At 42.5% G+C, this 12,517-nt stretch overlaps 1 protein-coding gene across 10 annotated transcripts in view; it reads left to right on the top strand.

The window, feature by feature from the left end:
• The window catches only part of SOAT1 (sterol O-acyltransferase 1), a 70,944-nt gene extending 59,067 nt beyond the window's left edge, over positions 1–11,877 (top strand). For all 10 annotated transcript variants that reach the window (XM_072041763.1, XM_072041762.1, XM_027462941.3 and 7 more), the window contains exons 7-16: positions 787–1,069; positions 2,136–2,214; positions 2,871–2,952; positions 3,612–3,657; positions 4,769–4,898; positions 5,251–5,348; positions 5,842–5,940; positions 6,395–6,530; positions 8,870–9,015; positions 9,839–11,877. In XM_072041763.1, coding sequence (XP_071897864.1) covers positions 787–1,069; positions 2,136–2,214; positions 2,871–2,952; positions 3,612–3,657; positions 4,769–4,898; positions 5,251–5,348; positions 5,842–5,940; positions 6,395–6,530; positions 8,870–9,015; positions 9,839–9,895 — 1,156 coding nt within the window. In that variant the 3' untranslated portion in view covers positions 9,896–11,877. The remainder of the gene's footprint in view (positions 1–786; positions 1,070–2,135; positions 2,215–2,870; positions 2,953–3,611; positions 3,658–4,768; positions 4,899–5,250; positions 5,349–5,841; positions 5,941–6,394; positions 6,531–8,869; positions 9,016–9,838) is intronic.
• Positions 11,878–12,517: the final 640 nt, after the last annotated feature.

Genomic DNA, 12,517 nt, shown 5'->3' with positions numbered 1-12,517 from the left:
GTTGTGTTGGTATACTCTGCATTACCCGTTCCTCTGAGCTGGGTTTAGAACAGCTACTTATGTGTAAGAGTAAGCTCTGGTGACTTTGGGCTACAACTGAACCTCTGGACCTTATGTTTAAGTTTGATTAATGAAATTATTCAGTGTGCATTGTTCAAATATGTTCGCATTGACCACCCAATTACTGTAAGCCTTTTGTGTGACTTCTAAAAATGAATCCATGTGGAATGTGTACAGTTTTCACAAAGCAGAATTGAATTAGGTTTGAGTGCTAGATGCCTATGGTGGCGTGTGGGGAGGGGAGCCTCTCTAGATGTTAAACTCCCTGGGAAGAACTGGTTCTTCATGGATTAGTGCTGTCCTATGAGTGTTCCCCAGAAGCTCTTTTGGACCTTGATTCAGCAGCGCATTGTTCAGTCACGTGCTTGTTATTAACAGGGATGAGCTTGAGCATACTCTCAAAGCACATTCTCATCTTAAAGATGAACTTAAGCCCTGTGGGATTTGAAGGTAAGCTGTTCCTGACAGCATTTATGGCGTGTGTCCTTTAGCTTTTATCTGCTGTGCTGGTGGGTGGTCACTTACACCTACCACAGATAGCCCTCTTTTCTGAGCTGAAAACTGCCACAGTCACTTCTGCCTATTCACTAAAAATAATGGTGTTCGGACCTTTTGTGAAGGTCTTCAAAATAATGATGATCTGACCTTTCACCACTTAGTGAAGTGGAAGTATTTCCTAATGAAACAATGGGCCCTGAGTATTGTCTCTTCCCTTGTGCCTTTCAGGCTGGTCCTCGGATTTGATCTCCTGGTTTTCGTTTTTGGAAAGTTCCCAGTTGTCTTCTGTACTTGGCTGTGCATGTTCTGTGCCACGGTTATCATTCCATACGGCCTCTTCTTCCACTGGGCCCAAGGTTACTGCAGCTCCTCCCATCGTGTAATCCGCTCTCTCTTCTATGGGATGTTGTTCACGCTCTTCCAAACAGTTGGACTTGGGTTTGGGCCGACCTATATTGCTCTATCATACGCCCTGCCTCCGGCTTCCCGATTTATTGTAATACTGGAACAGGTAGGTGCCTATCTACTACCTATAGTTGTGCTGACCTTTCTCTTCAAAATAAAAAGGGTCCTTTTTTCTGATGGGGTTAAGTGTTTGTTTCATTCATTAAATTAAGCCAGGGCTGTGGATGGAGTTAATCTTTGACTTAAACACTTTCATGTGGCAGGTCTAATGAGGAAAAACTACCGATAGCAAACTTTGTTTTGATGTGGAAACCACTTTTTTATTTTACCCTAGGATTTTGCATGTGTTTTTTTTTTCTGAACATGCTTCAAGGCTGAAATCGTATTTCTAGTTTTCCTGTGGATGCTAAATGCCTAAAAGCAACTGTAGGGACTTGTGCTGTAGCTCACCAGGAAGCTGTAACACTCCTCTTTTAAGTAAAGATACATAGTCAGCAAGCAATTCCTCTTTCTTTGTCTTTATTGAACTTTATTGGAAATGTAATCTTCTTTTTCTAGAGTGGTGGAAGGGATATGAGTTTGTGGAGGACTGCTTAAATGAGTTAATCCAAGGATGGTCAGAGATCAGTGTGTAGGCCTGAAGAATTAAATTTGGTTGAGCCTTCCTTTTGGTTCTTAACTTTAAGAAGAATGAAAAAACCCTGCATGGCAGCTGCAGATCTATAGGTGGTACCACTGTATTTCAGCCTTGTCGTTGTTGCTTTAGGACACTTAACTTTAACAGCACAGTTTCAGGACTTTGAAATGTACTGTCCTATTGAAAGGGATAGGTTTTTTTGCTTCCCTTTTACTAGCCAGAGTTTTTGGTTAGCTGGCTAGTGGCTTACTGGTCTGATTTGGAATCCCTGTGTACACCATATACTGCAGTCCTATGAGCGTAAATGAGATTGTTTTGACTCTCCTCAGTCATGATTGTTACAGTTTGTTTCTCCTTGCAGTGTTTTAAATTCCTGACAGTTAAACAGGCTTATGGGCAGAGGAAGCAGCTCTTTCCTGGTAGGAGTAAATTGGAGAGGAGCCAAGATGCTAAAGGTGTTGCCCTAAGATGCTGGATGCAATCTTTGTTGGGAAGTTAAAGTGAGTATTAAGGTGATGTTCTCTTAATATTACAGGTTCGTCTAGTTATGAAGGCTCATTCATTTGTCCGGGAAAACGTACCTCGAGTGCTGTCATCTGTAAAGGAGAAGTCTAGTGAGTAACTTGCCCTGCTTTTTGCTAACAACTGTGCATAACCAGCTCATGCTTACCCTCCATTTCTCTGAGCTGGTGTCATGAGTTGGAAAGAAGTAAGATTTGAGTAGATCACCCTGGTGGTGAGGCTCTGGGATGGTCTTCTGCATCATGACTTCAGTCTGAACCTTTTCATTTGGTATCAGGCAATGAGTCAGACCATTCAGATTTGTCTTGCTTCAGCAGGACTCTATTTCTGCTTCTGTGATTAGTACGTAGAGGGTGCCTGCACATCCCCAGTTCAGTGCTCTAGTGAAATGACAGCAATTCCAGAAGAACATCCAAGAAGCTCTCTTGGTGACATTTGCCAGTGCTGAACATGAACCCCTGTTTTCGTGCTGGCCTTACAGTTCTCTTTTCCGTAGGAGAAAAGGAAACGTGATATCCGGGTGTTAGCACTGTACTGCCTGTTAGCCACCCTGACCTGTTAGCTGTGCTTCACAAGGATAATTCCTTCTGATATGTCTAGTTTGCTTTATCCCCTGGGAATCCCCTACCCTTAGTTCTAGTCTGCTCTTTTTTGAAGTGATGAGACCTGTATTTTGGGAGAGGGTACTGGGGAAATGAACCCTTCGGTAAGCAACAAGACTGAAGAGTTTTCTTTTCTCCTCTTCTAGGCTCAGTACCTATTCCCCGAATTTCTCAATACCTGTACTTCCTCTTTGCTCCCACCCTCATCTATAGAGACAACTATCCCAGGTAATGTGAGCAACACTAGTAGAACGCTAAAGTAGTCTAAGAACTGAAGCCAACATTCCCTGGATGCTATCTATTAAGTTAATGAATTAGATCTTTTCTAAAGATGTGGTTAAATCTTTAACCTGGGAAAGACAAGATGTGGTTATAGAAACTCCACTAATAATATTTTTTTAATTTGGCAGTTCTAGTTTTTCTTTGGGAAGTGCACAGGACATGAAACAGATGAACTGAATATTGTTCCTGCAGCAGGCTTGTGCATTGCTTCATGTGGTGTTCATAGAAAGCCCTACCTCTGAGTTTGAGGAGGCAGGGCAAAGCCTTTGGAACTGGGAATTCACCAACTTTTCTGTACTTTGTGATGAACTTTGGTAGTGTCAGGTCAGCAGTTTTGTGACTACTGGGCAGATCACCATCTCCTGTGTAATTGCGTAATGCTGCCCTCAAGATCCTTTCCCATTTATGGGGTTGCTATAGTTGTCCTGCTGTGGTTGAACGTGAGGAACCAGCAATTTGGTCCAGGCACCTCTTGTTGAATGGCAAGAGATTAAGAACCTTGAATTCTAAAAAGTCTTTTTCAGAAAATAGATCAGGAAAATAAGTAATTGAAAGGAGGATTTTGCTGAAGACCTATTTAGATGTGACACTGTTCTTTTTCCTAGGAATCCTATGGTAAGATGGGGCTACGTAGCTACCAAGTTCGCACAGGTGAGCAATACAGCTTTCTGAAGAATGGATTTTCAGAGGTCATGTAAAATGTGTTGCTAAACACTTATCCACTGGGCACTAAGTTGCTTCACTGTGTTGTGGGTTTACTGGAACAGAATACTTACGGATTTAAAAAAAAAAAAGATAATGATGTTGTACTAATAATTGTCAGAAATAAATAATCCTTGCTGAAACAACCCTCTAGAATTATTTTCTTGAGCAAGCAGACTCCCTTCTATACAAACAGAGCTGTGTGTGTAGGGGGAGCAATATCCATGCTCTGTCCCTCTTTCTTCATACTGACGATGCATTGTAATGCACTGGCACAGCAACTGGTCTGCAGATATTCAAACCGATTTTGAAATAAGGCCTGAAGTTCAGTGCTTATTTGAGCTGAAGTCTGACCTGATCTTCACTTCAGTGTCAAAGGAGAACCTGTCTGGGCTGTGAGCTTCAGTGGCTTCTTGTGGATTTGTTTCCAAGTAATGGCTTTGCCTGACTGAAACTTTAATACAATGCATTCCTGTTTTTTTTCTTAAAAAATCGTAGGCCTTCGGCTGCTCACTCTCACAAAAAAAGACAAAGCACACACCTGGTTTACAAGAGTATTTAAAGCAGTGGCATTTTGACTTCAACTTTCAGAGCAGGGATTTGTAAGCGGAGGAAGGGCTGAGGTAGTTTGGCTTTTACTATCTCCTTTGGAATAAGAGAGTAAGTTTTAATACTAGATATAATTACAGCATGTATTTTTCAATTATTTCTAAACTTGTCCTGGACTTAGATCACAAAGCACTTTGCCCACTTACTTTGGCATTGACATAAGTCTTCTGTGTCATGATATCTGAGTTGATAGGACAAGTAGAAACTTGCAACTTCTGTAGTAGCAAAGACTAGTAGAAAAGCTGATTATTTTTTTCCTTCCTGGCTGTGAACACATTCCAGAAATGGTTGCTGCTTCACTTTTTGACTAGACCCTTACAGAAGCTCATTAGTAGCATAGTAAAATTATACTTGTGCTGGCAGCTGCTGTTCCTCTGTTCCTGTCTTCTAGAGCTGCGAAGTGGTAATGTCTTAATTGTGCATTTCTCTTAAAATCACTCTTCTGTTTCAGGTGCTTGGTTCGCTTTTTTATGCCTACTACATCTTTGTGAGACTCTGCATTCCTCAGTTTCGCAATAGTAGCCAAGAAACCTTTAATTTACGAGGGCTGGTCCTCTGCATCTTCAACTCCATTCTGCCAGGTAAGACCTGGATCCATAAGTAACTATCTTTATGGGAGAGACAGAAGGGAGGGGAACTGCTTGATACAAGCTGTATTTACAATGGGCAAAAGATGCACAAAGGAGGTCTTGTGAGGAAACTTCAGTGTTAAACTTCAGAATTGAGAGCACAAAATAAAAGTTTGGTTTTTGAATTAAGTCTTCTAGGCCCTCTTGCCGTCTGAAATAAGAAACCGATATGGTTTTACTTTTTGTGTAGGTGGCATAAAGCTTGTGTCAGTGCTTATCAGAACAATTTTGACTGTGTTACATGTTCCAACGTGTAGCTGAGTGAGAATACTACAAAATCAATCTCACTCTGTCTTGCTTCTAGGTGTACTTATTCTTTTCCTGGTCTTCTTTGCCTTCCTTCACTGTTGGCTTAATGCATTTGCTGAGATGATGCGCTTTGCAGATAGGATGTTCTACAAGGTAAGAACCAGGAGTTACAATTCATAAAGCATGCGTTATAAAGCTTCCAAACCAGATGCTTTTGTCATGGAAAGGAAAGAGAAGGAAAACAGAAGCTTTTTCTTAATGAAGCAACTACAGGATTTTGCTTGTTTTATTCTGTTAGGGCTCAAATTCGTTGCTGTACTTGAGAACAGTTTGTAGTTTTACTTGGAATTCTGAATGATTTGTGGGGCAATACGTCTTCCCTTTGCATGAACAGATCCACCCACCAGGCATACCTAATAGCTCTGTTAGCATTTTTTCTTTCATCATTTCAACCACTGCAGACTTAGACAAAACCAAATCTTGATAAAAAGAGTAAAATGTTCAAAGTCCAATGGAATGTATTATTTCATGGTGCAAACTGCTATATTGCCTTGGTATTATTTCAATCAACATTTCTTGATATCCTAAAATAGATTTGTAGAATGGGTTGTGCTGAATTAGATTTAACACTCAACTGTGCTTTCAGGACTGGTGGAACTCCACATCCTATGCAAACTACTACAGAACCTGGAACGTGGTAGTACACGACTGGCTCTATTACTACGCATACAGGGACTTCCTTTGGGTAAGTTACAAGACAGTGCATTTTTCCAAATGCCCCATCACTGTCCATTGAGAAGCACGCAACCGGTTTGCCTCTTCTGGTTTTGGGTAGCCGCTGTACTACTTAGAGTATCTGTTGCTCACTTCCAAGTCCACTGTGTGCACAAAACGTGGATCTGAAGCCTGGTCTCTATTTGGAATGTTGTGATTGACTTGACAGTTTGAACTCATGTTCTATTTTGATGAGCTTTTGATGAGTCATGCACGGGCTCAACCTGAGAACTCATGTAGAAGACAGAAAATGTCTTAAGAAAGAAACACCTAAATTCCAAGGTGTTCTCTAAAGAATTTAGCATTTTATGTATGTCAGTGCAAGAGAAGGCTAAGGCTGTTAAAAATTAAAAAATAAATGGAAACAACTGAACTAAAACAACAGCAGAACAGATTATAACACTTGGTATTCTTCTGTCTTCCAGTTCTTTGGTAAGAAGTTCAGAGCAGCAGCTATGCTGTCTGTCTTCTCAGTATCGGCTGCTGTGCACGAGTATGTTCTGAGCATCTGCTTTGGCTTCTTCTATCCAGTTCTCTTCTGCCTGTTTATGTGCTTTGGAAGTAAGTTCCCAGGAGAGAGTATGTTAATGGGCTGTGGCATCACTGATGTATGGAACTGTTTCTTCTCCAAGAGACTGCAATTGTGGGTCCAAACCTTGTATATGGCTTTGTGCAGCTAAACTTGGGACTTAAACAAGCAAGATATGGATGGGGAGGAAGAGACTGTGTATGATGCATACTACTGTTCATGTCACACCATACATATTTAGTAGCACTACTTCCTTTTTTCAAAGTCTTAGTTAATTCTGCATGTCAGCAGGTTGGAAGCCTTCCTGCTTTCAAGCTGTAGTGTAAGACAAGTATTATTTTGCTACTGCAGCAAGGAAGAGCACACAAGTGAGGGCTTGTCGCGTTAAAGGGGTGTAGCTGATTAACCGTTACGGGCCCGGTTGGATTCAGAGTACTGAACCAGTCGGACATTCACCAAAACTGGGGGTCCGTTCGGACATTCACCAAAAACGTAATAACCACCTGGGGGTCCGCTCAGACATTCACCAAAAACGTATTAACCACCTGGGGGTCCGTTCAGACATTCACCAACAATACATTAACCGTCTGGGGGTCTGGTTAGATTCAGAACACTGAACTATCACGGATAACCACCCTCACCCTAGTTGCATTATGAGAGCTATCACAATGCAATCAAGTATGGTTTATTACAGCAACAGATAATCAGGTTCTTTTGGATTGCCGGTGATAGTGACTATCTGCAAAAGCAAGCTAGTATGCATGAAATACACAGGTGTTCTAGGTGTGGGTTCTAGGTGTGGGTTCTAGGTGTGGGTTCTAGGTGTGGGTTCTAGGTGTGGGTTCTAGGTGTGGGTTCTAGGTGTGGGTTCTAGGTGTGGGTTCTAGGTGTGGGTTCTAGGTGTGGGTTCTAGGTGTGGGTTCTAGGTGTGGGTTCTAGGTGTGGGTTCTAGGTGTGGGTTCTAGGTGTGGGTTCTAGGTGTGGGTTCTAGGTGTGGGTTCTAGGTGTGGGTTCTAGGTGTGGGTTCTAGGTGTGGGTTCTAGGTGTGGGTTCTAGGTGTGGGTTCTAGGTGTGGGTTCTAGGTGTGGGTTCTAGGTGTGGGTTCTAGGTGTGGGTTCTAGGTGTGGGTTCTAGGTGTGGGTTCTAGGTGTGGGTTCTAGGTGTGGGTTCTAGGTGTGGGTTCTAGGTGTGGGTTCTAGGTGTGGGTTCTAGGTGTGGGTTCTAGGTGTGGGTTCTAGGTGTGGGTTCTAGGTGCGCAGCCTAGAAATAAACGCGTTAAAAGGATCAAAGACTCTATAGAGATTTATAAGCAAATATTCAGATCTCACCCAAAGGCCCAATGGGGGGGGAAGAGAGGCTCAGCCCGTCGACTGATCCCAGGAGTCAGGAGGTCCTAAGGATGTTGTATGTCCTCGGGATGGTATCTCCCCTGACGATGGTATCTTCCCTAACATCCCCTCTCTCTTGGGCCAATTTATATTATTTTCTATCTTTTAGGTGGAGCTTGAGTGGCTCTAGTCAAGCATATCTTAGTTATGATTGGTGTAAAGTTTTCCCGTCTCCGTTTAAAGTAATAGGCTCCGAGAAATTCAGAGCGCATGCTCAGTGAGGGGTGGTCGCACCTTGGAGGCGGGTAGCTTTTGGGATGGAGGTGTGTTTTGGTATTATAATGATATTATAATGAGCAAAAAGTACACTAGGGTACAGCATTTGTCAAAACATGACAGGTCTTTGGCTTAGGGTGGCAAGAAGTGCAGCTTTGTGCACAAGAACAATCGAGGCCCCACCTGATTACAGAGCCTAGCCGTGGTGTCTCCACTCCACTCTACGCTCCGTGGTGTTCCTTAGAGCTAGCACACCAAGTTTCCCCAGCGCGATAGCATCTAAGGTTGGGAGCCTAGGGAACGCTCAGATAATGCAGTTATGCCCTACCCTGAAAGCCTCTTCAATGCTGTACCTTTTCCTTAAAAGTGTGAATGTTAGTTTTATTTTCCTAGTTACTTCAGGCATTTACACCACAGGGCTCTTGGATTTATTTTTTTTTTGATTTTGAGCTAGAATAAGTTAGAGGGCTTCAGAACTCTAGGCCACCTCTGCCAGTGTGTTTTGGTCACATACATAACAAATCGGTATTGATCCCCAGGCAGAGAGGCATACAGCTGTGCTAGCTTGCTGGTGAACTTCTTGGAAGTAAAGGTCAGAATCAAGTCCTAGTATTTGCTTTAATGCAGTGCATAATCAGATTTTTGTGCGTTACACCAGTGTTAGGGAACAGCTCTGTTCTGGGAATGAAGGGGAAGGGGAGTATCCACTGGTATCAGCTGGTTTCCAAGTGATTTTCAGCCGCTTTTCTTGTTTCACCTCTTCCCAGTGGTCTTCAACTTCATTCTTAACGACCGTCGGAAGGGGCCCATCTGGAATGTGATCATGTGGACGTCCCTCTTCCTAGGCCAAGGTGTCATCATCTGCCTGTATAGCCAGGAGTGGTATGCCCGCCAGTATTGCCCTATGGAAAATGTGAGTGACTGACCCTGCCCTGTGGGATAATTGACCGTATGAGCAGCTTGTTTTTACTGCTGTGGGACAGGGCAGGAATTAAATGGCACAAGCCTTTCTGACAGTCTGCTCTATTAGTTTATTAAAAGGTATTTAGTCTAAAACCCATAGAATCTCAGAAAGCTCTTCTTAACAAAAGTGCTTTCCTTAGTACTCTTTGCTGACAGTGAAACTGAGGATGTTTTTCCCACATCTGAGAGGACATAAGGCGCTACTTCCAAGTATGCTCTGGCTGTGTGAATATAATTGTAGCACTCAGCCACTGAGGTCAGGAGAAACTTGTCTAGGAGGCCCACAGAAACTAAGCCTATTGTGCCTTTCCTGGATTAGCGTGGGTGGCAACAAGAATCAATTGCCTATAAATGGTCAGGGTTTTTTGTTGTACTTGCTTTCTCTGACACTTCCTTGGCATCAGACTTCTTCCTACATAAAAGTTTGTTCTGTGCTAGTTGACTTCAGTTTTAGCCAAAGGTGTGCTCAGGCAAATTCAATTTTAAGTCTGTTTCCCACTTAAGAGATCGCTGTCATAAATGACAGGCTTCATGAGGTGATAAGCTATTAGTTGGCACTGAGCTGATGTGTCAGAACCACAGGCAGGGCAGAAGGCAGGCAGCTCGTTGCAGCTGCAGCTAGACTTCTGTGCCTTTCAGTGGGGATAAGATTAGGGTTGTGGGATATGAAAATGTTACTTGATCTTCCCTGTTAGGGAAGTTTGACTTCAGCAGACCACGCCACAGCTGGTGGTGTTTGCCTGTGACTAACATACTGCCTCTCTGTTTTGCAGCCCACGTTCATGGATTACTTAAAGCCACGTTCATGGTCATGTCACATGCAGATGTAAAACTGGTATGCTCTGGGCCGCATCACCACAGAAGATCAGAATCATCCTCTGAGTATTTGGACCATTGACCTAACTCACTATGGACTTTCTCTAAGGGAAAATTTGCCTCCTGATTATTTGGGAGAAACTGTAATTTTTAAAAACATTACTGGTGCAACCCAGTTGAACTGGATTGCACCAGGCTTCATAGGCAGCATCTATTACATGCTGTCCCTCTTTGAGCCATTTCCATGCCAGTGAAATATTGAGCTGAAGGTGGAATCTGCTGGAATCCTACTCATCCAGGGGTCCCCCAAGTTGCTGCTCTTCTGGAAAACAGATAGACTAGTCAGATTTGCTAGTAGCTCATTTTTGGCTTCCGTCCATCTTCCTTAGCCATCCCTTTGCATCTTTTCTTATTTTTGGTAATGGGATGTCAACAGAACTTCTATTCTTTGTGATCTTGTCCGTTGCTATGACACGGACGAGTGGCAGAGCAACAGGATTTTTGCCTCCTTGCTGTGAAAATAGCCAAAGTATTCCTGGATGGCTTTGAACTGCATTCTATGTACGTTGGCTGCCTGGAGATTTCAAGTGGGCAGAGGAAGAGGGCATTGTCAATTTACTTGTGGCTGCATTGGAGACTCAGATCTTTCTATGTTCAGAAGCAGGGCACAGTGGGTGCATTTTTTCTTTTTTTACATGGAAAATTTAGGTTTTCTCTGTATTAAGTTCCCAGCTGACTTTACACTGTTTTGTTTTTCTTCTCAGAAGGCCCTTGTGAGTCAAGGGGTAGTTTTTCTTGTAGCTTTCCCTTTCTGTTCCTCCCGGATAACTAATTCTTTTAACACAACCTCTTTGTAAAACAGCTTGTTCTTTAATTTGGCAGGTGCTTTAAGGTATACAAGTTAAGGCTTTCTGTAGTGAGAAAGATTTGAAATACTATGACTAAACTGCAAGAAAATGCAGCTGACTTCACAGGTACATAGTGCATTCTCACTTGAAATGGCTATGTCAAATTCAACACCAGGAAGTTGTGGTGCCTCTTGCCAATGCATACTGTAGCAGCTTCTAGCACTGCAGTGGGGAGTAAGGGTTCACCCAGCTGGAGTCGGAGCTGCTTTTCATCTGCCTGTTTGCTCTCCTTAGGGAGGTTTTCAGGTGAAGGTCAGTTTCCTAGATACTACCTTCCCTCTTCTGAAGAGGTAGGACATCGTTTCACACGCTGCTAAAGGGAGAAGCATTAGGTGAATTGTGGTGTTTCGGTATCTATTTATAACAGCAGTTACCCTGCCTATTGGGCAGAGCCCCTTCAGTTCCTTTGTCAGATGGTAAGCACAGAAAGGGACTTACACAGGATTTGGGTCTGTCTAGTTCTAATGAAATTACAGCTGTTATTGGAGGGGGAGGGTAACCTGAGAATTATCTTTAACTTTGGTCACAGGAATTTCTTAAGTACTTAAATGTTCCTAATTGGCACTTTTCAGTAACAGCTTTTCCTTACTGACATACAGCCTAAGTATTGGATACCAGCAGTATTGGGACTGATGGACTTGTCTCCCAATCCACTTAACACTGTCCTTTGGGCTTCTATTTTTATTAACTTGAGGGGGAAAAAAAAAAGCAATTTCATGAGAGCTAGATGATACTTAAATTTGTCCTGGCCTTCAGTCTCCTGTAAGAGGAAATCCCACTCTTCAGAAAGGACACTGTCAGGTAAACTTTGCCAAATACAGCATGTGCATATGTGGCTATCCTCTAAAAATACCTCACACTGGAACTTGTTTGTTGAAACAGCTGAATTGATTTCAAAGAAAGGAGTTCATGCATATAATCAAACGTGGCAGTATTAGTATATAAAATCTGGAGAATTAAATGGATTACTTTCCTCTTGTTCACTTTGAATAATCCTAAATCTCTTTTACCTTATCCTTTGTGGGAGGAAGGGGTAGTGCTGGAGCAATTAAGCAGTCAGTCAACTCAAGCTTCTTTTTTTTTTTTTTTTTTTTAAAAAAAAAAAAAAGCAAACAAACCCTTTGGCCAAACAGCTCTGTCACTTCCTTAATATAGGATGAATTTCAGTCCGGTACTTCTGAGTTGTGGTGCTTGAAACACTTCTGTACAGATGTAATTGCACTCAGATAGGGTGTGGCAGATTTGGGACTTGATTTTTCTTCTTGATGCCTGTGTCAGGTCTTGCTACTATCTCAGTGTTCTCAAAAGGTAATCACGGCACTTTGTGCCAACTTGTATTGTTTCCCTTTTAGCTGGCACTGTCATATCCCTAACAAAAAATATCAGCATTTACTGTGTCAGTGTCCTTAGTGGTTAAAGCCTGAAGGCTTGAGCACCTGGCAAGCAAAAGGCAACCAAAAATGGTGCCTAGCTGTTGGAACTTGTCTTAGTTCTTTGACAGTTTGAGGCTTTCAGCCTTGTAGATCAAGGCATCTGGCAATGTGCTGTCGGGGAATTATTTTCAATTTCATGGGGTTTTTTAATTGCTTCTGATTATAGGCTTCCTTCCATTTTTCTGAGAGTACTGGAGGGGAAATATGAAGTCCTTTGCACATTACTTTTTTAATTAGTCAGTTACACCATGCTTGTTTTGAGAACTCCTCTTAGCCTGTGAGTACCAGAGCTGGC

The sequence above is a fragment of the Anas platyrhynchos genome, chromosome 8 (assembly GCF_047663525.1).
Source record: "Anas platyrhynchos isolate ZD024472 breed Pekin duck chromosome 8, IASCAAS_PekinDuck_T2T, whole genome shotgun sequence".
NCBI lineage: Eukaryota > Metazoa > Chordata > Aves > Anseriformes > Anatidae > Anas > Anas platyrhynchos.
The sequence above is the reverse complement of the archived record's forward strand: the minus strand, read 5'-3'. Positions and strand labels throughout refer to the sequence as shown.